The sequence below is a fragment of the Plasmodium vivax genome, chromosome 10, assembly GCF_000002415.2.
Source record: "Plasmodium vivax chromosome 10, whole genome shotgun sequence".
Taxonomy (NCBI): Eukaryota; Apicomplexa; class Aconoidasida; order Haemosporida; family Plasmodiidae; genus Plasmodium; species Plasmodium vivax.
The window spans coordinates 1,176,383-1,200,527 of NC_009915.1; the positions used below are offsets into that span (position 1 = coordinate 1,176,383).

The 24,145-nt window shown below is 46.4% G+C and overlaps 6 protein-coding genes across 6 annotated transcripts, besides 5 other annotated features; 4 read left to right on the forward strand and 2 right to left on the reverse strand.

Moving 5' to 3' along the window:
• Positions 1 to 560: 560 nt before the first annotated feature.
• Positions 561 to 6,486, reverse strand: PVX_097770 (P-type ATPase, putative; the record flags this gene model as incomplete). Its single annotated transcript, XM_001613164.1, has 2 exons — positions 561 to 894; positions 1,076 to 6,486. 2 exons carry the CDS (start codon positions 6,484 to 6,486, stop codon positions 561 to 563), a joined length of 5,745 nt encoding a protein of 1,914 aa, XP_001613214.1.
• Positions 6,487 to 8,229: 1,743 nt separating this feature from the next.
• Positions 8,230 to 10,345, forward strand: PVX_097765 (hypothetical protein, conserved; the record flags this gene model as incomplete). Its single annotated transcript, XM_001613163.1, has 2 exons — positions 8,230 to 8,314; positions 8,433 to 10,345. The coding sequence occupies 2 exons, from the start codon at positions 8,230 to 8,232 to the stop codon at positions 10,016 to 10,018; spliced, it is 1,671 nt and encodes a 556-aa protein (XP_001613213.1). The 3' UTR covers positions 10,019 to 10,345.
• Positions 9,352 to 9,377: a microsatellite.
• A 720-nt stretch (positions 10,346 to 11,065) lies between the features above and the next one.
• Positions 11,066 to 11,090: a microsatellite.
• Positions 11,091 to 11,256: 166 nt separating this feature from the next.
• Positions 11,257 to 12,869, forward strand: PVX_097760 (60S ribosomal protein L31, putative). Its single transcript, XM_001613162.1, has 3 exons — positions 11,257 to 11,589; positions 11,964 to 12,115; positions 12,330 to 12,869. The coding sequence occupies exons 1-3, from the start codon at positions 11,580 to 11,582 to the stop codon at positions 12,525 to 12,527; spliced, it is 360 nt and encodes a 119-aa protein (XP_001613212.1). The 5' UTR covers positions 11,257 to 11,579; the 3' UTR covers positions 12,528 to 12,869.
• A 200-nt stretch (positions 12,870 to 13,069) lies between these two features.
• Positions 13,070 to 13,090: a microsatellite.
• A 90-nt stretch (positions 13,091 to 13,180) lies between these two features.
• Positions 13,181 to 13,218: a microsatellite.
• A 528-nt stretch (positions 13,219 to 13,746) lies between these two features.
• PVX_097755 (myosin C, putative) lies at positions 13,747 to 17,510 on the forward strand (the record flags this gene model as incomplete). Its single annotated transcript, XM_001613161.1, has 8 exons — positions 13,747 to 14,394; positions 14,704 to 14,847; positions 15,019 to 15,151; positions 15,334 to 15,429; positions 15,581 to 16,167; positions 16,333 to 16,512; positions 16,693 to 17,091; positions 17,295 to 17,510. The coding sequence occupies 8 exons, from the start codon at positions 13,747 to 13,749 to the stop codon at positions 17,508 to 17,510; spliced, it is 2,403 nt and encodes an 800-aa protein (XP_001613211.1).
• Positions 15,199 to 15,221: a microsatellite.
• A 1,926-nt stretch (positions 17,511 to 19,436) lies between the features above and the next one.
• Positions 19,437 to 21,815, forward strand: PVX_097750 (protein kinase, putative; the record flags this gene model as incomplete). Its single annotated transcript, XM_001613160.1, has 1 exon — positions 19,437 to 21,815. One exon carries the CDS (start codon positions 19,437 to 19,439, stop codon positions 21,813 to 21,815), a length of 2,379 nt encoding a protein of 792 aa, XP_001613210.1.
• Positions 21,816 to 23,199: 1,384 nt separating this feature from the next.
• PVX_097745 (actin depolymerizing factor, putative) lies at positions 23,200 to 23,739 on the reverse strand (the record flags this gene model as incomplete). The annotated part of the gene is made up of 2 exons (XM_001613159.1): positions 23,200 to 23,360; positions 23,532 to 23,739. The coding sequence occupies 2 exons, from the start codon at positions 23,737 to 23,739 to the stop codon at positions 23,200 to 23,202; spliced, it is 369 nt and encodes a 122-aa protein (XP_001613209.1).
• Positions 23,740 to 24,145: the final 406 nt, after the last annotated feature.

Sequence of the window (24,145 nt, forward strand, 5' to 3'; positions counted from 1 at the left end):
ACATTTCGTAAAATTATAATTTTAGCAAAACTGGGCGAAGTGATGCTCAGTGAAGGGGTTCCCCCTTGCCGCACCCCGTTTGTTAGCCCGTTTGTGCGTTTAGCGGCATTCGTGTATAGTCATGCGTGATGAGCCTTCCATTTGCCCAGACATTCGTAGCGCTTATTCTCTCCCCGCTCGCTCCATGCGCAGTTTGTTTTTACCCACAACGCAGCTCATCATTTGCTGCTAACATGAGTTGACCTGCTTCATGCCAACTTATTAATCGAATTACGATTAAGGGGTGAAGCGGCGGAAGCGGCCAGGCCAAAGCCGCACAGACCTCATCACGAGTGTCCGATGGCGAAACGGTTTGAAATGCCACCTGGGGGAACTCCCCCCGGCAATTGGATAGGTTTCAAATAAAAAAAAAAAAAAAGAAACAAAGTAAAGACAACGTGGAAGCGCATAAGGCGAACACAGAAAAGGGAGGCGCTGCGAAACGTCGGTCAACATGGAGCAGTTCGCCCGCGTGTTGGGAAAGAAGATGGTCATCGTGGTGATGGCCACTCCCCAGGAGGCTACACGGGGACCTTCCTATTCTGGAAGTTGAAGAACCGCCTAACCATGTTGTACAGCGGCTCGCACAAAACGTATTTTGATATGCAAATGTTGGCGGCTATGTTTAGAAGATTTAGAAAAAGGAACTTCAGCTTGTGGCCCGTGGTGAGGATGTTGTTTCCGTTTGGGCCGTAGAAACTTAGGCCGCTGGCTGAGTAGGAGAATAGGTCTAGAACTTTGAATTTGGTTGCTCTGGAAACTTCGTCGTTGCAGTTCATTCGGAAGAGGCACGTGAGTCGGTTGGGCCCTCCGACCGTCAGGTAGAGCAGGAAGCTGTTGATGAGGCAGTAGTACCTGCGTGGGGGGAGGGAGCAGTGTTGAGTAGGGGGCGGTTAGGAGAAGCGGTGAGGAGAAGCGGTTAGGTGGGCACTAATCGGATGAGCAGTGCTAGGCATTCACCCCTTGGCACATCACTGGGCTAATCGCCCGTCACACCGCCGATCACACCGCTGGTCACGCCGCTAATCACACTCACCCCATGAAGGTGTAGTTGGAGAAGATGGGCTTGCGGTACTTGCCGCCGAAGGTGAAGATGAAGGCGCTGTTCACAATTTGGAAGCAAAACCACACGCAGGCCAAAAAGCTCTCGTAGTTATCGCTCATGAGCCACCAGGAAGACTTGGGCGCAGAGCTGTTCATCTCATACGACGACGGTAAATCGTATACATAAAAAAACTGTAGCATGATTATGTAAAGGAAAAAAAAATTAACAACCAAATTGGAGAGTAAAGAGATGATAGTCTGAGCACCAATGATACTTGAGGTGGGCGTCTGTGTTTTTAATTTCCTAGCTGGTCTGGAGAGAGTCATAGATTTCGCCAGCAATAGTAGAATGACATTGTCGAAGAAGAGGTAGCCATATTCGGACATAACCGCGTGGGCATTCATAAAGAGGACAATTTTCACAACGGAAATCATGAAGCCGTAAAGCAGCATATACTTATAGCAGTTGATAGAGGTGACTAGACAGGCTCTTCCTTCCCTCAACACATCGATGACGCTTTTTATATTATCATTTTTGCTACTAAATGGGGACACAACGGACGTGTCTGCATCTGATAGGGCCAACCCTGCATGAGAAATTTTTAAAGCTCCACAGTCGTTGCTTCCATCCCCACACATGCCAGAGATGTAGTCGTATTTGATGAAATCTTTTATCACCTCTATTTTGTTGTTTGGGGTTAATCGGGAGAAGATGCGTACACGTAGGAGGAAGTTCTTGTAGCCTTCCAACCTTTCGACGTTACCATAGGAAGGGATATCCTCCTCTTCATTTGAAATGTCAAAAATGGTGTGCCGTATGTAAGTGTATGCTTCTCCCGTTAGGATGATTTCTTTGTAGGCATTTCCAAAGAGCACCTCTTGCGAATTAACCCTTTTATCATTTTGTATGTTGACGAATACGAGGTCGGTGGGGGGTTCTTGCATGTACCCGTAGACAATAACATTTTCGCTTCGCTGTTCGTTTTGCTCGTTTGTGTAGCACGAGTTTTTGCTGTGAGGGGGGTTCACTTGGCTGACTGCCTCGAGGAAGGGGGCCTCCTCCACGGGGAAGCGGCTGCCACCGTTCGAGGCGGGGTGTCCGTTTGGCGCGCCCCCCTGGGAAGGCCTTTGCCCGCCATGGAGCAGCGCTGTGGTTTCTCCCCCCGCGTAGTCCTCGTCCATATCGCGGTAGATCTTGGAGGACGCCCCCCTGGGGAGGCGGCTATTTTGGGGGGTCCCCACTTCCTCCCCTTTCTCGTGCGTTCCCACTACAGGAGGAGTCACTTCCCTCCCCCTTTGCTCGGATGCGTCTTCGCCCCCTCCTTGTGCGTTCGACTTGATAAAATTTTCAAATGACAAAAATTTCGTCTCGGTGGAGAGGAACAGGTTCTCTCGCTCGTTTAGTATCCCCTCCGCTGAGTTGGAGCTCGCGTTCGCGTTGGAGTTCGAATTATCGTTGGAGTGCTCCTTCCCGTTCATGCTGATGGAGAGGAAGGACTCGTAAAAGTTAATGCTGTTGAAGAGGCCAATTTTGTTCCCCACGTAGAGGCAGTTGTAGGCATTATCGCCGGTAAGGATGACTGGCCTGATGGAGGAGCCCTTCAGAGTTTGAATAACCAACCCGGCATCCTTCTTAATGTAATTGCTAAACATGATGAGCGATAAGAAGCTCATGTCCTTTTCTAACTCCTCCCTTGGCAGCTGTAGTATTTCCTCAAAGGACATGCCGCCTATGATTCGAAAGGCTAGCCCAATTACGTAGAACCCATTTTTGCTATATTCTTGTTCTTTCTTTTTAAAAAAATGCACTTCTTCATTTTTGATGCATTTTCTGTAAATTTTATCAAAAGAGCCTTTCGAAAAAACGACGAAATTTTTTTCCCCCAAGTTAAAGTAGCCATACGCTAGCGTCGTCGAGATTTTTGTGAAGTAGTCAAATTCGAATGTTTTAAGAATATCAAAATGTTTAAATGTGTAATTGATTTTTAGGGAGACCTTCTTCACATTCATGTTGTATTTGTTAATGTAGTTGCTTATTTTCATTTCGGTGGCTTCGAATAATCGTTTGTCTATTTCGTGGCCGTATACATTCTCAGTGAGGGTGTCGCTGTAGACGCAGGCACAGCCGGCGAGGGCGTACACAAGGAGGTGATAATTTGGAGGGGTATTTTTCAGCGTGGCTTTATTTGCCCACATCAATTTGCTGTTGTAAAGCAGTGACGTGATAGAATTCATGGACGAGTTTGACTCGTTGAAGTGGCAGCTCCTCATCGGGGGTTCCTCTCCCATCTGCTCAGTTTCCTCCTCGGCTGACTTTTGACTAACATTTTCGCGTCCCACAATGGGGGTACTTTCCCTCTGCTTCTTGGCCCTTTTGGGGGACTCATCTGTGTCCATTTCGATGGAAAAGCTTTTGCTCTCCAGGGTGTGTTGTTCCTCCGCTTCACGTAAAAATGATTCCTCATTGGGGTTTTCCTTCTCGCCATTTGGCAAAGTTGAAGGGTTAGCTCCTCCGATGGGGTCCCCCTGATGGGGGGGCCCTCCCGTTTGCGCTTCTCCCCCAATGGGGACCTCCTTGCTCTGATTTTCAGGGTACCTATTCTCATCCGTTTCGTCGTAGCTTTGGAAGATGTCTCCGCTGGAGGGCTGGCTGGCGTTTGCCCCGTCGGGGGGTTCCCCGGCGCGGCAGGCGTCGCCAGATACCCCCATTTTGTCTTCAACCGGGTCGTTATCCCCTACAACCGGGCCGCTTTCTCTTCCGCTCGCGCTGCTCGCGCCGTTCGCGGCCTGGCCCGAAGGAACCACCACGGGAGCAACCCCCTCGTCGACGCTCGAGTAAAGCGAGCGCGCGGACGCGCCATCCGCGTGGGGTGCCCCGCTCATATGATCCATCACCGCTACAACATTTTGATCGCTTTGTGAGCCGCCACCCGAGGAGGCCCCTCCATGGGGGACGCTGCTCCCCCCCCGAGGGGCATCCTCCATTCCAGGCGAAGCGCTCTTCCCAACCGAACTGAAGTTGACTTTACTGGAGGGGTAGTAACTCTCATACTTGACATCGTACGTATCGTCTGAAACGCTCTTGCTGTGGTTTTCCCGTGCACACAGCTGCCCCTTCTGTTCATTCAAAACGTTGTTGCTAAAATGGACGCCTGAAAATTCAATTTTGTGCCCCGTGAGAGTCCCCGTTTTGTCGAAAAAAAAGATCCTAATTTTCCCGCAGATGGGAATTCTCGATGGAGCAATGCACCGGATGTTTTTCTCCTCCTTCAATCTATTCGTTGATATGTTTAACCCCATGTTTAGAACAACGGGGGTCCACACAGGTAGTATCTGTGACATGGTCCCGATGGTGTAAAAAATGGAGGTCATGTTAAGTCCCAGGGAACGTATTTGGAAATACATGCATATGAGGGAAAAGAGAATGGTAAAGAGAAAGACGATGGGTAGTTGGGAGTCGTATTTGAAGAGGAGTGGATTTGGGAAGAGAACATTCTGCATGTACTTCCCCTTGTAGGTGTATATGCTGACACTGATCACCACTGCGTAGATGCTCTCTGTGGCGTTCATCGTGGAAATGACATCCGTTCCAGAGTATAAAATATTGTTGTGGTGGAAGTTTCTCTTTGCTCGGTAGTACTCCCCTTTGGTGTATCTCTCATGGTTGGTGTTCCCCCTGAATTGGTCACTTAACGGATTGGCTGCATGTGGGGAAGCGTTCTTCCATTGGGACTTCTTCCCCTTGGGAGTTTCCCCAAAAGGGAAGGAATCACTAGACGATGAGTAGATCCCACTGTCAAAGGAGTTGAAGGAGCTCAAATTTGATATGCACGTCTTTTTCATAGGCCTGGATTCCCCAGTGAGCAAACTTTCATCTACTAACACTTGCCCCGTCAGAAGGACACAATCACACGGCATAGTCATCGTAGAATTGATGATGATGACATCTCCTATGGTTAAGTTACTAGAGGGGACATGTTGAACGATGGAATTCCTATACACCGTCACGACGGTGTTGTTGCTCGATTGGATATTCTCATAAATTTCTTTTTTATTTTTTTCATTTTTCCTAATTTTGTTTACAACACTTAGGAATGAAATGACTAGCCAAATGAGGGAAGTTATTACCTCCTTCCAAAAAAAATTTTTATATGTTATGAATAGCTGGAACATGTAGATCCCATCCAGGAGCTCTCTTTTTATGCTTTTAAAGAAGGAGCAAAATTCGAGGTGTATATTGTTATAGCCGTAGTCATTCAGGTTGTTAACAATTTCGCTGTTATTTAGTCCCCCCTTCTTCAGTAGGAAATTGAAGTCGAGGCTGTTTACCTTCTCCTCAATGGTGAGCGCGATGTTGTGGAAGGCGTCCTTCTCTTCGTTGTAGACGTATTTCATGCTTCTGAAGAAGAAGTAGCGCAGGTTCTTTTCGCTGGTTTGCACTTTTACCTTGTGCACGGTTAGCGGGGGGGCGGCCCCTTTGGTCTCCACCGGGGGGGGCACTATACCGCCCATTTTGCCGATCGCTTTGCCTGACGCTTTCCCCGCCGCTTTGCTGGCCCCCTTCCTCGCGTGGCCGCCTAACAAACGCGGGTCCTCCAAAATGTCTTCATACTTTCCGTGGTGGCTTCGCCCCTCCTCACTGTTGCCTGGGCGCGCGCTTCCAAATTCTGCCCCCCTGTGGATGAAGCCCCACTTGGTAATTTCCAAAAGGAGCGCGCGCTTTATCACCCCCTGGTAGCGCACATACACATTCACATAGTGCCGGAAGCGTCTTCTTAACGTGTGAGACCATCTGCTAGCCCAACTAAGGGCATGAAAGAAACTTCGCCTCAGGGAGGTCTTACACGTATTGGCGTACTCATCGCTCTTGGTGTATATCAACACATAATCACTATCTTTCAGGAGGGAGGGTTTCAAAAAAAAGCTGTGCAGGTGCTTCCTCACTGTCAAAATGCCATACGTAATGGAAAAGCAGAGGAGCAGAAAAATGAAGAAAACAAAGGCTCGGTCATTCCACAAGATTTCACCCCCCTCGTGAATGCAATACTCATTTGCAATTAGAAAGAGGATAATCACATGGGTGCATACGTATAGGAAGATGGAGGTATTCTTCAGAGCGAAACCGACAAAGCTATTTTGGTACCCTTCTTGTCTAACCACAATGTCATCCGAGTCGTCCTCTTCCCCCGCCTCATAAATGTAGTTAAAAAATTCTACCTTTTCATTTTTTGCGTGGGCCTCGCTATTCTTCCATTTGTGCCTTTCATTTATTTTGCTTCTGAATCTATTTTTGCGTAGACACCATACCAGGAAGCTTATCAGCAGGAAGAGGTAGAAGGAGCAGATGTACGTGAGTTCGGGGTAGGTCACTGGCAGGCTGTCCGCTTTGCAAACCCGGCCCATGTTGCCCGTTCCTCCGCGCGAGGGGCCTTCTCCCCGGGGGTTCTTCTATGTTGGCTACGGAGTTGCGCAGCTGATCCGCTTTGGCGGAGCACGTCTAGTGTGTGGAGGAGCCTGTGCGCAGGTGGGAAGGTCAGTGGGTTCCCTCCTCGGGTAAACACAAATGGGTTCCTTCTTGGGTAAACGCAAATGGGTTCCTTCTTCGGTAAACGCAATTTGGTTCCCTTCTCCCCCACTGCTACGAAGCGACGTAATCGCGCTGGTCACTCCGCCTCGCGAAATGAGGAGAGTTCAGCGCAACCTCTCGCCTCGCACCTCGCAGGAGCTAAATCGCGCAAAACGGTTGTGCATCTGTGGGTCGGTGTAAAATGCGCATGAGTATCTTCGCCGTGAAAAAATGACGCCTTTCTGCAACTGCGCGTTAAGCGGTAGGGTTACAAAAGTAGGGGAAAAATAAAAAAAAATAAAAAAAAAAATAGGAAAAAAAAGGAAAAATAAAAATAAATCCAAACGTGAACCCGGAATGGCACACCCCTAGGGAGGTAACTCAGGGGATTGACTTAAACATGCTCTTGGGTAGTAGCTACGTACAAATCTTCGTGCTGCCTTTTGCCTTTGCCTTTTGCGCATGTAGGCGGGAGTTGCACGGGAGAGCTCGCAGGAAGTAGAGGCTTTTCCCCTACGTGTAAGAATGTGCCTACGGAAGGAACACGTCAACTGGCTTGTTGCCACTGTACTCATTGAAGTAGTTACATATACACAGGTGGAGTGCACGTGGGGAAGTTTGCGTGAAAAAGGCGACTCGCATTTGAGGAGAGAGTTGTGTGGGCATTCTCCGATCGGGTGAGATCAACCAGGTAGGGGGGAAACTGCCTTGTGCATTTGATATGGCCTGGGCCCACCCAGTGCAGGTTCGGAAAAAAGCACCGCGTACCGTTTTTGCGCGGTTTTTCCTGCCCGTTCGTTTTGCGGTTCTGAGCGGGCATGCCTCGAGAAACGTGGCGGGTGTTTGGCGCGCGGGGAATTGTGCTTCCGTTTTGTTGGGCCTACTATATTTGAACTACTCTACTTTTTCCTATTTTGCCGCTTCCCACCCCCCGCTGCCACGTGGGTGTTCCCTTTTTCGCGTCGAAGTTGTGCCAGCGCAGTCTCGAATTTGGTATGGCGCTCCCACGGGGGAGCCACCGACGCCGCGACCAATAAAATCGCGCCTGTCAGAGACGTGCTTCTTCGAGGCGGCCCCCCGGTGTGCGCCCACTGGCCCGTTCAGAGGCCGATTCGGCGGTGCCTTCAAAGTGTGCCCTCGGTTTGACTTTTCAAGAAACACTCCGTTTGCCCTTCCTTTGCTGCTCCCTGAGAATGTCTCCCTCTGGAGGGGCTCCTGAGGAAAATTCCCCATCGCGTCAACACATGCACTTCGAGCAGCTGTTTCTTTTTCCCCACAAGAAAAGCAACTCGAACACGATTCGCTCCCCCCACAAAGGAAGTCAAGCAGCATACATATAGATGCATCGTTCGGGGAAAGAACAAGAAGGCATAACACCCCATTTCGTCGCATGCACTTGTGGAAAAAAAAAAAAAAAAAAAAAAAAATCGAACTGGGAGTGCCAAGCGGTATGATAAATCACATACATATGGATACGTAAACATGTGCATGTTTGCATGTTTGCATCTTTGCATATTTGCACGCTTGTATGCTCGTTTGTAAAGCTTGGAGCGAGCTGACCAGTCGATTTGTTCACTAGGATGATTAAACGCGGGGACCCCTTGCGCTCCAAGTTTGAGTACAAGTACCTGCTCTACGCCCTGTCCTTTGTCTCGCTGAACGTGGGTAAGGGGAGGAGGAGTGACGTTCACTTTGAGACTGCCCATTGAGTGACGTCCACTTTGCGATTGCCCATTGAGTAGCTCCCATTTTACGACTCCCCCTTTGCGACGGCCCCCCGCAGGAGTGTGCAACGAGTACATTAAGCGGAAAAAGGAAAAGCACAAAAATGAGGAGCAGAAAATCTACTTCCACCTGACGGAGAAGAACTTCGAATTTATCGACAAAAGGAAGTATGCGAGTCGACTTGAAAATATATGCGCAAATTTCAATTTGCCCCTTGTGGCCATTTCGGGGGCAGCAAATAATTACTACCCTGTGGACTACCACTTGCAGTATTTGAATAACCTCTTTGAGGGGAAAAAAGACGATTTAAGAAAGTTGATCGAAGATGGGAATAAAAGAAAAGTAGAAGCAAACAAACGTGTAGATGCAATTGTGGAGGATGTGATGAACTTTATGGAAGGTCAGTGTGCATTTACGGGTCAAGAAGGGGAAGAGGAGCACACTTCCCAAGCAGTGCAATCCTTTTTGAGGAACCTAAATTGGACGCACTTGAAGGAATTCATTTTTCAGCGCAATAGGGTTAAGGTTAAATCGGTGGGCGAGTTTTTGGACACTCTGATCGATGAGCTATATGCCTATGCGTACATCTACCTGCTGGTGAATTACAAGAGGAACAACTTTTTCGACTTTGTGAGGAGGAAGCGGTCGTACAGGCACTGCAGTGAAAACGTGGGGAAGGATCTCGGCTTGGAGCTGAGCAGCTACTTGGGGCTTGGTCAAGATGACGCAGAAGCAGCGGTCAGCGTGACGGACGCTGCGGTGCAAGGCGAGCCCGTCGTGGAACCTGCCAAGTACGTCCTGAACATCGACACGGTGAAGGAAATTCAGGCCAGCCTGGCAACCTACGGAGTTGCCGTTTTGAAAAACTTCCTCAGAAAAGAAGACTTGGAGAAAATAAAAAAAGAATTATTCCTCGACAAAAAAGAAATGAACGTATCGCCCCTCCTCATGGATAGAGATAATAACATTTTCTGCATACGACCCACAAGGGGAAGGCAGTACTGCATACTACGCAACAGCAAAGTGAGCGACCTCTTCACAAATTTGCAGCAATATTGGATGAACGTCATTTATGCCTACTTACCCATTGGGGGGTACCAAAATGTGTACGATTTGATGGGGAAAAATGAAATTTTAAAAATGAATGATTTTAAAACGGTAAATATATCGTCTGAGGGGAATAATAAAATATTTTTATCCGAATTGCAATTGGTGAACAACGAACCGTTGAGCGAAATTCAGTCACACCATGTGGACAATGGGTTAAGTGGGGTGACCGTCATTTTGCCGCTAAACAGGATAAACGAAGAGTCAGGGAATTTTGAATTTTTCCTCGGAACACATTTATTTACGTCCATAAAAAGGAAGGAAAAAATTAAAAATTTTAAGAAATTTTTGCAGATATATTACCAAACAGGGTCATCCTTCATTCCGGATGTAAACCCACAAGACGTCATCATTTATGACTCCAAGATTTTGCACAGAGGGTTGTCAAACAATTTGTGGGTCAAAAATTCTTCCCTAATTTATCGCTACGATTATAGGAAGTACCCCCCCCCTGGGCAGGACTTCCTCGACATTTGCTCGTACAACCTTATTGGGAAATGCATTTCGGTTTTTAACTTTTTGGGGAAGTATTTTTAGCGGCGTGGTCGAGGGGGGGACAAACGAACCACTCGAGGGGTGAACCATTTTTTTTTTTTTTTTATGTCCATCCAGTTGCATTCACGAAGCGCATATGTGCACATTTATACCTTCGGGGCGTCACCCCCAACAGGTTCATGCTAACCCATCATCACCACTACAACTAATTTCACATTCCGCGGTTTATTTGTTTTTCAACTGAATTTTGTGTGATAAAAAATGGTGTGCTTTACCGCTTTTTTTTTCCCATTCCGGGAAGGAACCAACTATGAAGATGTACACCACTTGGGAAGTCTCCCCTTCTTCGATGCCCTGCACGACGCTCTCAATTACGCAGTTATGCTACTCCGCAATGGCGCAACATTTGGCTGTCCCCCCACACGTTCGCATTTTTTCCTCAAGCGGCGCAAACTGCACCCTTTTCTGCATTTAAAAGGAAGTACACATAGAACAGCTGGCCTTTAAAAAGGGGCAACAATGGTGGACCAGTTTTTACTTATTTTGTGCAATTTTTAAGGGGCGAAATTGTTTTGCCCTTTCGAGGGGGTAAAAATTAGCTAATATTCACCAACTTAATTTTTGAATGGGCCTCCTTCGAAATGTGAACGCAAAGCGCTTCGCGTGAATTGCAAAATGAAGCAAAAAAGGTATGTTTAGTGGGGGGAAAAAAAACAAAATCACAATGAGGGTGGGGGGTATCCCGTTGACAATTTTTGCCCCGGGCAGGAAAAAACCCCCTCGCGCTCCTTCACATTTTGCGAAGCGGCGAAAAAAGCGGCAGCGTTTTTCCTTCACTTCTGGGAAAAGGAAATGCCCATTTTTAAGAGAACGCGAAGGATTGCGGGAAAGATGTAAAAAAGTATAAAATGAGCAAAACAAATAAAACACCAAAATGGATTATTCTCTTATACGTTTTGGGGGGAGGAAAAAAGGCTGCATTTTCCCCCCCTTTTTCTGCTGCATATCCTCGCGGCAACGCCTTGTGCGCATGACAAACGCGCAGGCCGTGCGTTTATATAAGCAAGTATAATTGCGAAGCCCCAGTGGTGGGGAAAAAAAAAAAAGTCGACATATATATGATGCAATATGAAACCCCCCCCCGAAGTTATAGTCTGCGTGCGCATCGAATCGAATACCATCCCGCGAGGCGACGCAGAGGGGGGAATCCGCGTATGCACGCATACGGAGCTCGGCAAAAAGTGAACGCATGTGCTGCATATATGTACCTACTAATAAACATACTTATTGGGGGAAAAAATGCAGCAATTTGAAAAAATAGCAACTTAAAAAAACAGCAACTTAAAATAGCAATTTAAAAAAATAGCAACTGAAAAAAATAGCAATAAAAAAAAAAATTAAGCCAGAACAAAAGAAACAAATCGGAATGCTATTTTATTTTGCTGTAGTTCATACCGCTTTGAGGAGCAGCTTTTTTTTAGCATAAAAACGAAGGAAATTTTTTAAAAATTTCGTTAAGAGAAGCCACATTTCATCCGTCGTGTGGATTTCCATTTGATATATTTCAGCATCCCTGTTTTGCGACTTCCCACGGACGACAAAAATGGCGAAAGGTACTGGGAAGAGGAAGGCGCAGTGTACGCGCCAACGCGTATATTATTGCGCGTTTGTGCTGAAATGGAGGAGGCCATTGCGGGAATGCTAAAATGAGGGGAAAAAGAGAAGCGCAAACGCGGAAAGGCACGAAGGAAGAAAAGATATATGTGCTCCTCCGAAGCGACGCACTTAAAAATATAAACGGGGCTTCCTGGCATTGGAACAAAACGGCCAGGAAGCAAAGCCCAACTGAGCGGCTCCCGGGGGGCTGAAGCACAGTTCCTCGAAATGAGTGTTGCATGAGTGAAGAGCAACAGAATTAACCCCGCATATGGTTGAGTATGATACAACGCTATATTGATGCCCTTTTTTTTCAACCCCCTCCGCGCAGCTGTCAAGAAGCAGAAGAAAACGCTTAAACCAGTGACGAAAGTCATCACAATAAATCTGAGCAAGTTGACGCACGATGTGTGCTACAAAAAAAAGGCCCCAAGAGCCATCAAGGAGATAAGGAACATTGCAGGAAAGCTCATGCACACAAAGGTACGCATGCGTCGCCGCTATTATGGGGCGCCTTTGCATTTTCCCTAACGTTGTTACATCGTTGGAAACGTGTGTGAAAGCTTTGCCTACAGATGTGCCAACGCGGGTTTATACGTACGTTCAGGCACCGCTGTACACGAATATGTGTGCATGTGCGTTATATGTGCGTTCTTGCGCGAATGGCTTGTCATGTTGCCCCCCTCAATTCCTGCAGGACGTACGTTTGGACGTTAAGCTGAACAAGTTCATATGGTCCAAGGGCATCAGGAACCCACCCAATAGAGTTCGCGTAAAAATAGAAAGAAAGAGAAACGAAGATGAGGATTCCAAGGAGAAAATGTACACCATCGTTCAGCACGTCATGGTTGACACCTACAAGGGATTACTTAACGAATGCGAAGTGAACGAGTGAATGGGGTAAACTGGGTGAAGGTGAATTAAACCAAGAGTCAGGCATAACAGAATTTGAAAATGAGCGACTCAACATGTGTGTTACGTGTGGCGCCAACGTTTGTGTGGGCGCGGGAATTCGTTCCCGTTTGGGCTCGCCGCGGCGTATCGCTCCATCGCCTCAGCACTTCACCACTTCGTCATTTCATCACTTCTTCACTTCATCGATGCATAACTTCACAACGTTGCCATTTTACTTTAAATTTTTTAATTTTTTTTTATTAACGCGTAAAAGGAATTAAAGTTACAGTTGGCCTCCTCTTTAGCACATTTCGTAGCCACGATTTTAATTTAAAAATATGAGGAAAATATTTTCGAATGGTTAGCCTGAACAGGTAGCCAAAATGGTTTTCCCCAAGGGAAAAAAAAAGGGCGAAAAAAAAAAAGCTCGCTGGCTAGCACCAATTAGTGTAACATTTTGGCATTTTCGGGTGGTCTATAACGTAGTTTTTTTTCCGTTTGCATCATTACAATAGCAGTAATTGTGAACGGAGTGAGCGCAATTTTTACTCTCCCAATTTGTGTTCCCCAATAGATAAATAAGCGCATAAACGGAACTGTTTATTTCGCTTTGTGACAACTGTTTTTTTTTTTTTTTTTTTTGTATGAACAGCTTGTTCAGAATAAAAAAAAAAAAATGTGCACACAAAAAGGTAGAAGAGAAAATTGAGGTTTTTTTTTTTTTTTACAACACAAATGATGCTTGTAATTGGCTCCTGTTCTTTTTTTTTTTTCTTTTCTGCAAAATATATGTAACGGCGTTTTTTTTTTCGAAACTTATTTTTTTCCCATTATTGTGTAATTTTGGAAAGGAAAAAATATTGACCCACTACAAACGCATTACATGCAGATATGTGTCGTATGTAGAACAGGTGCCACGAATTTGCGCACGAGTAAGAAACAGGTAGCAGAACGGAGAAACGGCAAGCGTGGGAGGATGCACACTATGCTGCTTTCGAATTTTAAGAAACTTTTTTTTTAAAATGCCCAAAAAAGGATGCAATTCTTCCAGCTCGTTCACATTATTTATCTTAAATTTTAGATAAAATAAAAAGAAGTAGCATGCGCGAGTTGCATGTACCTACTTTGCACACACCTTATACGATGAGGTAAAAAAAAAAAAATAGATACGAAAAAGGAAAAACTACACATGTAGAAGTCGACAATTTGAACCTACAACGATGAATAAAGCTAGCGAACTAAGTAACTACTTCAGGATTAATAGCGAATTGGTGAACAAAATTGAAAATGATATCGAAAAGTTTTATGTGTGGACCTACAAAAGTCCAAATGTGGACCGTTACCCCGATCTTGTTTTCTTCAAATGCTTAGTGCTTAGCGTCGATGGAGACAATTACAGAGTGAAGGAAATCTGCCCAGAGACGAACAGCGAGTATGTAGTGAAAAAGGAGCACTTGTTTAACTGTAACAATATGGTGAATGTAAATAGTCACAGGCTAAACGATATGCTGCACCAAAATTCGGCCGAGGTTTTAAACACCCTGGCCATGAGGTATGAAAAGAATTTTATCTACACCATAGCAGAGCCAATGTTAATTTCGATCAACCCATACCAAATTATTGACGTCAATATGGAAGATTACAAAACGAGGAATTCGGACGAACTCCCTCCGCATGTCTACACGTATGCGAAGGATGCAATGCTCGATTTTATAAATACTAAGAATTGTCAGTCTATTATTATAAGCGGCGAAAGTGGGTCTGGTAAAACGGAGGCCTCCAAGCTGGTTATTAAGTTTTACCTCTCTGGGGTCAAGCAGGACAACAGCATTTCGAAAACGTTGTGGGACTCCAACTTTATACTAGAGGTGCTGGCTCGGCTGCGAGTGGGCGCTCGTGCGTATGTACATATGTTTGTCTGTGTGTGTGCTCTTTTACCCGCGAGCTGACCAAATGGGAGTTTTACAACCCGGTGCCGTCATCAGCATTGTGTGTTTTTTCTCCTCCATGGGGGCTCCATTTTGTCGCAAGTGCGGACAATAGTGTTGTCCCACTGAGCAGCTACACCGACGTGATAACTTCCGTCGCGGTTTCGGCTACGACCTTACGAACATGCACATGTTAAGCGCAACGCGTCCTTTTTTTCCCCCTCCCCTCCATTTACTGCCCACATGTAGGCCTTCGGAAACGCCAAAACTATAAAGAATAACAATTCCAGCAGGTACGGAAAGTACATTAAAATTCAGTTGGACGAAAACCAGAACATTGTCTCCTCCTGCATTGAAATTTTTCTCTTGGAAAAGATAAGAGTTGTTTCACAGGTAGGTCTTTTTTTGGGGGGGAGAAAGTCCACATAGGGGTTAAACAGAGGGATGGCATGGCGAAAGGCATTTCCGAAGCTGCGCCACCTGTTTGATATCCATTTGGTGATCCCCTTCCTTTGTACACTTGCTTACCTGATTGTATATTTTCCACCTTCTCAACTTGTTCAGGAGCAAGAGGAAAGATGCTACCACATTTTTTACGAAATCCTCCAAGGGATGAGCAGCGAGATGAAGAGAAAGTACAACATTAAGTCGGAGACGGAGTACAAGTACATTTCCAACAAGTCCGTTACCATACCGGGTGGGTGCAAAGAGGGTAGAAAAAGAGGGCAGCAAAAGAGGGCAGCATAATAAACGAAAATGTTTGGTCAGAATGGTGGTGACCAACGGCGAGCTTAGTAGTTTGTCCGTAGTGTTGCTACCCCGTTTGCCGCTTTCCCCATTTACCGCCTCCCCCATTTGCCGCCTACCCCCCCTCCGCAGAAATTGACGACGCCAAAGATTTTGAGAATTTGATGACTTCCATGGACAAAATGAATATGTCCAGCTTGAAGGACGACCTGTTCCTGACCCTATCAGGTAGAAATGTGCAACTGTGTGGCGTCTCCACCCGCATCGATTTGATGGACATGTCCATGTGTGCAAAATGTAGATCTGCAATGTAATCACCTTTTTGTGTTTCCTTCTGTTTTATTTTATTATTTGTTTTTTTTTTTTCCGCGCTGCTCAGGAATAATGCTACTGGGCAATATCGAATTTAACGAAATTGAGAAGGGCGGGAAAACAAATTGCAGCGAGCTGAGTGAGGAAAATTTAAAAGTTGTTCAGGAGACGAGTGACTTGTTGGGCATCGACTACGTCAGCTTGAGCAACAGCCTAACATTCACAGAAAAGAATATAGCAAAGCAGAGGATAGAAATTCCACTATCTGTTGAAGAGTCCCTCTCCATTTGCCGATCCATTTCGAAGGATATATATAACAAAATATTTGAGCACATTACGAAGAAGATAAATGAGTTTTTAAACAACAACAAGGAGTTGGATAGATATATAGGCATCCTTGACATTTTCGGGTTTGAAATTTTTTTGAAAAATTCTTTGGAGCAGCTACTCATCAACATAGCCAATGAGGAGATTCACAACATATACCTCTACGTGGTGTACGAGAAGGAGTCCAACCTTTACAAGAGCGAGGGCATCATCGCTGAGTCGGTGAAGTACACGACGAACGAGAGTATCATCGATTTGCTTCGAGGGAAGACCAGCGTGATTTCCATTTTGGAGGACTCTTGCCTGGCCCCGGGGAAGAAGGACGAGGTGGGCCCCGCGCAAGTGTGCGAATGGGCATGTGTGAAATTGGGGGGCACGCTTGCATTTTACCCTGCATCGTCATGTTAAGCAATTTCGCTTCTTCGTCACGTTTGCCGTGTTTGCTGAGTTTTCCGCTTTTATCCCGCTCACCTTTTCGCCGCCTCCCCCCAGTCCATCGTGGGCGTGTACACGAACAAGTTCGCCAAGCACCCGCAGTACGCCACGTGCAAAAGGGACATGAACGGCAGCTTCGTCATCAAGCACACCGTTAGCGACGTCACCTACAGCATCTCAAACTTCATTTCGAAGAATAAGGACATTTTGTCGCCCAACATCCTGCGGATGCTGCAGGTGGGCCGTTTCGCCGCGCGGACAATTGGACCATCCCGATCGGCGCACCGATTAGTGCACCATATATGAGCAAAGCGCAAGTTCCGTGTTGAACAGTGGCCCCATTTTGTTGGCAATCCAATGCGATGTTACTCCCTCATAACGGTGCGCGTTTATCTCCCACTATCACCCCCTTTGCAGGTCTCCAAGAACGACCTAGTCAGAAGCATGTACGAAGACGTAGAAGTGACGGAATCCTTGGGAAAAAAAAACTTAATTACATTTAAATATTTGGAAAACCTCCAAAAAATCAGCTCCTACTTGAAAAACACAAATATATATTTCATAAAATGCATTAAGCCAAACGAAAATAAGCAGAAAAATAATTTCAATCAGAGGAAAGTTTTCCCTCAGCTGTTTTCCTTGTCCATTGTGGAAACTCTAAATATAAAATATTTCTTTCAGTACAAATACACCTTTTCTTCCTTCCTTAGTTACTACCAATATTTGGACCTGCCCACCTCGAATGACAGTAGCTTGGACGACAAGGGCAAGGTCTCCAAGATGCTTCAGCGGAACTTCGGCGACGATTCGTATAAGGTGAGGCGGAAGGGGAAATACTGGAGTGGAATTGAACCCTCTGCGAAAAGGCAAACATTGATGTTTGCAGAAGGGGGTTTGTGTGTGTGGGGGTCGACAGAAATTTTCCTGACTGCATCGCTTTTACCATTTCGCCTCATCGTATCTTTCTCACAATTTCGACCTCATCGCATCTTTCTCACCATTTCCACCTGACCGCACAGATCGGCAACACCATGGTCTTCTTAAAAAAGGACGCCATCCACACCATTCGAGAAATAATTAGCAACAACCTGAAGAGCTACAAAAACCTGTGCAGCATTACCAGCGCATTGATTACAAAAATTAAGAAGAGGACCACCGTGGGCGAAAACATAAATCATTTGCAGCTCGCTCAGGCCTACTTCAGGAAGCACAAGTACATTGCGCAGCTGAAGTAGGGGGCTTACCCACCCGTTCGCCCTGCACTCTCTTTGGCGATGTGCGGCTGGCGATGCGGAGATGGTGGGTGTGCCGAGCTGGGTAGGCTTTTTACACCACACCGGTTTGTAATTTTTTCTCCGTGCGTTTCCCCCTGAGGAATGCTTAACGAGGGCCCATTTGCTTAGGCAAGTTTTTAATTTTTTGAGCCCCGAAATTTTTTTCCACATTTTTTTTAGCCTTGTCAGCGCGTGGACGGCGGCACACGGCAGGCGGCACGCCGGGTTGAACCTTTTGCGGGAGATGACAAGTCGAGTGGCCCTTTCTACGCAACATACATTTGATGGCTTCATTTCAAGTTTTCTTTTTTTTTTTGTTACATTTCAAATTAACTGAGCATGGGGGGTTGGTGCACACATTTACCCCTTGACGTTGTTTTTCCTCTCCAGTTTGTTCCCCCCAAATGTGTGTATAATTTTTTTTCTTGTATAGACCCCCCCTCTACGGAGATGTATTAGCTTGTCCGAGCAGCCTGCGTGGTGGCCTGCTTCCACGCATACTCGTGAATAACCCTGCGTGTTTTCTTTTCCCAGTTTGTAAACAGGGGTCATCCGAGGAGTTGCACCGGAGGAAATGCCAAGGGAATGCCATAACGCATGGGCTTATCCGCAGGGGATATGTCTCCACTTCGCCAAATTGGACAAGAGAGTGGGCACTTACGTTGGGGCCGCACGAAATGGTCGACGTTGGGCGGCAGTGACGGTTGGCTCTTTTATCGGTGTAAGTAAGCCCAAGGAAAGGGTGCATTTTGTTTGCTCATTTTTTGGTCCTCACGCAGTGTGGGCCATATTCATCAGAATTAGAAACGAAGTGCCAATTTAGGGCAGAGGAAGTGGTGGCTACTTGGATACACTAGCCCTATTTTTGCCTCCCCATTTTGGCCCCTTTATTGGGCGTACCACACAAATGGTCACCATGTTGGCCACTCATTTAAGACGCGAAGTTTGGGCGATCGGGTGGCGGCTTAGCAATTCTTTCCTTCTCCAAGTGAGGAACTTTCCCATTTTGCCCCAGCATCGGACAAAAAAACGTATACCCAAATGATGAGCTTTCTAGGGGAAGTATACGCATAAACGTGCATGCTGATTGGGGGGATTGCCCCACAGATATTTGCAAAAAGTTAGCCCATGAAAAGGGGGTGCTTCAAGCGGGAAACATAAGCGAGTGATTTTTTGAGAAGGAATTTTACCTGCTTAGAGGGGGTACTCTCAAAAATGGCAACCGAAAAGGAAGCGGCATAAAATGGGTGTACATATTGACCGTCAATTTTGCGAGTGACTCGTTTTTTTTCCCCGCAGCGCTACTGGCAAAGAGGGTTGGGAATTTTCTGGCATGCGCGGCATGTGCGGCATTCTCGCGGAGTGCGACGCTTTCGCCACCTTTGCTCGGCACCGTTTGGGCGTTTGAGGGACTCTTTTCCGCAGCTTTGTGCAGTTTGGCCCGCGTCCCGGATTAGCCGTTCCCGATGAGCCGTTCCCGATGAACCTTTCCCGCTTAAAATGACCAAGTGGTGAATGGGCTACTAATTGGGCTACTACTGGGATGCTAATTGGGCCATTGAGTGGAACTCCGGTTGGACCACCGATTGGACGACCGACTGAACCCTTCTCGCATGTAAGGCCACATATAGAAGCGCTGCGCGAGCTGCGCTGTGGCTGGCCAGCTTATGCGCTTGTATAAGTTGACAACCATTTGGGAAAGGGGGTAATAGGGGAAAGGGACAAAAGGGGAAAGGCCTTCGCCCCAACGGAATTGCCCACCCACCATCCGCTTCGTGAAGGCGAAGGCGGGTAAGTGACCATCTGCGAAGGGGTATAGCGAGGTGGGCCCCTCTCCCCGTCTCGCCGCCTTACCGCACTACCGCAGAGAACTGGCCGGTGAAAACAATGCTGCAGTACTTCGTGGACAAGCTGTTCGGCGACCTGCCAGCGAACTTCAACTTCGTGATAGGGAAAAGGCTGGAGTGCGGGAGTCCCCAAAACGGGGGGTACTACGAAATGTACGAAGGGGTGAACAAGAACAACGAAGGGGTGAGTATATTTATATATGGTAAGAAGGGGAAGGAAGGGAGTAGCGAGAGAAGGTACACAAGTAGGCATTTGACCTTTTCTAAAAAATTAATTCATCCAAATATTTTAAAAGTTTTATATACATACGAGAGTGATAGGAGGATCTACATAGTGACAGAAAAATGTACCCCTTTGCACATTGAGGGGGTAAAGAGTGACCCCCTATGGGGTTTATATGAGATTTTCAGCGCAGTGTACTTTGTGAGCATGTGTAATTACGTGCACTGTTTGGTGAATCCTTTAAGTGTGTTTGTAAATGAAAGGGGGAGGTGGAAATTGTCTCTTTTTGATTGTGTCCACGAGAAAGGGGAAAGTATCCATCACATTTTGAGTGATCTACAGGAGCATATAGTTTGCACGTACGGATATGCAATTCCCATTCCGAATGGAGTTCATGCCACATGGGTAGATGCACACGGGTTGGCCTTCCTAATGGCTTGGTCGTACAGGAGTTACCTCGAGCAGACGAGTCATTTTGGAGGTGATCACCCAGGGGTTGCATCCATTAGGAGGAGTAGTCCCCCCCATGACAGTGGCACATTGGAAGCACAGAGAAGACACTATTTAAAAACGCCAATGTTGAATGGGGAGGATGCACACGAGGGGTTGTCACCCACAAATGTGTTCGAAGTGGACCTCCAAAGAACCGCACAGGAATGCATACCGAAGAGATTGCTGCCATTGTATAGTACCCTACTGAAGTGTAGTAAAAACGAAATAAACTTCCTGCCCATTTTAAATGATGAGAGTCTGAGGAGAGACAGCACCATCAGCACCATGCTATTCCTGACGCAGATACATATGAAGTCGAGGAGCGAAAAGGTGCACTTCCTGGATAACCTCTTTTGTACACTAGAAAACATCTCAGCAAGTGTAAAAACGGAGAAAATTTTACCTGAACTTGTTCAGAATGTTGAGGTCTCTGAGAGTAGGGTCACCTGTCTGAGGATAGTCCTAACCATTTCGAGAGAACTAACAGCGGAGCAGTTTGACCAGATGGTTTTCCCGACTGTCTCCAAATATTTTTCTCTAAACGACAGATCAGTCAGATTCGTTTTGCTAGAAAGTTTCCATCACATAGAGAAGCACCTGAGCAGTACCCACATGAACGAAATGTGCAATTCGTACCTCTATGGATTTTTGGATAACAATAAGTCCATAAAAAATGAAAGTATAAAAAAATTCATTTATGTGTTTCCAAAATTGAAGCCAAATTTTAAGTCTTCTTCTTTGATGGCCCTGTTGGAAAATTTAAGAGACTCCGATTTTTGCGTTAAGACCAATACGATCATTTGTGTGGCAAAAATTGCGAAGCATATTTTGGAGGATAAAGAGAAAATTCTTGAAAATGTCTACAGGGTTGGGTTGCAGGAGTCGTTTGTTCAAACTAGGTTGGCCACTATCCAGGCTGTTAAATTTACGTATGACCAGTTCAGTGCGAAGAAGTACGCTTCGAATGTTTTGCCCCTCCTGGTTAGGTCCCTCATTGATGATTCTGTGGAGGTTCGCCTCGCAGCTTTTGACGCGATGGACTCCGTTTGTGCGCAGCTGAGGGGGGATTTGCTGGGGGGTAGCGGCAGCGGCAGCGGTCCACCGATAGCAGGTGGCGCGCCAAATGGGAACGACCCTTCCACTTCCCCAGTGGAGTCCCCCAAAGGTTACACTTTTATGAGTAAGATAATGGGAAGCGGATTGAGGGACCCCCAGGAGGGAACCCCCAATTTGGGAAGCGGATTGAGGGACACCCAGCAGGGCTCTCCCAATGTGGGTGACTTCTCCGGGAGAGCTGTCCACACAGGTGCGACGGACAGCGATCCACTTAGCACCTTTGTTTATGGCATGCCCCCCGTTGGAGGCGCACACAGCGCGACAGGAAGTAGAGCTCACCCGAGTGTGAATTCCCAAACGGGGGTGTATAACAGCGGGGAGAGGCACATGGCCGCGTTCCAACATCAGAGTTACAACCAAAGAGACAATTTCATTTTTGAGGAGGAAATGAAAAATTACCGCGACGGAGGGGGGTGGGGAGATGGCGGGATGGACAGCCTTTTTGACGCCAACCTCCATTTGGGGGAGTCCTCCCAAAGAGCGGCCCAAAATGCCGCCCAAACAATCGACCTTGACATGGATGACTTCTTTAAGGAGTTCGACTTGAAAGGGGATGGCAGTGCGAAGGTGAAGTTGAGTTCGTTGTAGGTTGGGTGGGATGTGGGGCCCGCCCCGCTACTATTATTTTTTTGTTTTGCTAATTTGGCGAGTTTCCTTTTTTGAGTTCCTCCTCGTTTGTGAATCGCTCCCCGGATGTTAACTTTGTTTTTCACTTTGCCGTTCACTATGCCGTTCTCTATGCCTTTCCCTTTGTCTTTTACTTTGTCCTTCACTTTTTTTTTTTTTTTTCCGTTTCGTGGCATGGCCAAACTTTGCAAAAGCAATTTTGAACAATTTTGCGTTACCGTTGTTGTTAATATCATGGGGGGAAATTACCCCCTTTGAGTGGGCACTTTCGTGTGACCATTTTGTGAATGCAAGAGGAATGCGCAATATTGATGGACGAGGAGGAAGACGCGTGTGGGGGGAGGGGTAACCGATTACGCGCCATCTTGGGTCACCCCAATTGTTCACTCCCTCACGAGCGAAACCCCCTTCGGAGGAAAATTTGCCACTTTCACATTCTCCCATTTGAACGTCTATGAAAATTTTAAAAGGAGAGAAACACGAGTTTACATTATCTTTTATAATTGTGCTTAAATTGCAGAGGGGAAAAAAAAAATGCAAAAAAAGGGGAAAAAAGGCAAAAAGGCGAAAAGAAAAAGTGACGCGAAAAGAAACACCTTTGGTAGACACGTGCACATATGTAGGCAAAAAAAAAAACCGTTCGCTGGTGGCATTCGACTCCTGGCAACAACGCTTCCGCGGGCGAGCATGCACACTAGCACATATAAAAATATATGCACACATGCACACACATGTGCAAATGCGTTGCTGTCATGTTCGCGTGTGCATTTACAACTAAATGCATAGGGGAAGCGAAGAGGGGGGTTTCGTTCCGGTTTGTTTGCGCGTTAAAAAATGGTGCGTCTGGTGGTGCATCTGGCGGTGCATCTGGCGGTGCATCTGGCGGTGCGCTTGGCGCCCACGCCCGTGCGATGGAGGGATTCATCTCACGTGACGCCCCGCCCAGCTACTCTTTCTCCTGAGCAGGGAACAAATTACGAATGTATACGCGCAAGGGGCTACGCACATACGCATGTATATGCGTGCACACGTTAAATGCTTTTGCATTCCCCTTGGCCGTAGGGCCATCCCCCAGTTGGTAACTCATTTATGACATCCGCTCGGATAGATGGGGAATTACTTTAAGGGACATTTCCACTTGGCTAATTTTTCTTTCAATTTAGGTATTTTATGATAATATTTCGTGCACACCAGAGGACAAGATGGTAATATTTTTTTTTTGTTGCGCTGTCAAGCGAAATGGTTCATTCTGGTTAGGATAAAAGACAAGTGCATCCATGTGCGCCCGTGCGTGTGTTCATCTGCTTATGGATGCAAAGGAATATTCTTTTTAAAAAAAAAAAATTTACTTAAAATCGGCGACATCTTGGACGCTTTCTATAACTGATGTGAGCACGTTCACTCCTTCGATTTTTTTCAGTAGGGCTTGCTTGCTCGAGGCGTAGGTCATCCTGTCCCTGGAGTTTGAGGATTCCCGTGCGTACATGAAGAAGTGAATCTTGTTGACTGCGTGGGGGGGAAGTGGGGGGCAAGGCAATCGAAAGGGTGAGCAGGTGTGTGATCATGGGGGAGTGGCGTGGCCACGCGTGATGGGCAGGTTGATGAGCACTTTGATGGGCAGCGTGCTTGGCTGCGTCTGGAAGGACTCATCGCCCATGTAGCTGCACGGCTCCCTACCTGCGTCAAACACAACGTAGGCGCACTGGATTTTATCATTTTTGTCAATGGACTCCACCAGCTCCGTGAGGGTGGTGGTAGCCCCTTTCGAGTGAATAATTATTTCGCAGTTCTCTATGACGAATATGATCCATCGGCACGTCTTCCTGATTTTCATGTTGTTAAACTCGGTGATGCAGGTATCGTTTACGCGAATGCCGCTTATCATTTTGAATGCACAGGGGGGGGGGGGGGAAGTAATAAGCAAAAAAAGGGGAAACAATTGGGGGTTAGGCAAAAAAAAAAAAAAAGAAAACAGTTGGGGGGAAGGGGCAAAAAGGGGAAATGAAGAAAAAGGCTATGAACGAAATGTAAGCAGGAAAATTTCAAATTTTTCAATTTTTTCAAATTTTTCAAAATTCGCAAAATTGGCAAAATTGGCAAAATTGGAAAACTCGCAAAATTGGCAAAATTGGAAAACTCGCAAAATTCTGAAGATTTCAATTTTTCAAATTTTTCACAATTACAAAAATTTAAGGTTTCACGAATGGAAAATTCACAAGTTGCAATTTCAGGAATGGGGGAACTCACACTTTAAAAATTTCACAAGTTGCGATTTTTTTAAAATGAAGAAA

What these genes read in the sequence shown, in the direction of transcription:
- PVX_097760 (XM_001613162.1), top strand. An exon ending in GAAAGCTCATGCACACAAAG is followed by an intron (nt 12,116 to 12,329) that starts GTACGCATGCGT and finishes CAATTCCTGCAG; the next exon opens with GACGTACGTTTGGACGTTAA.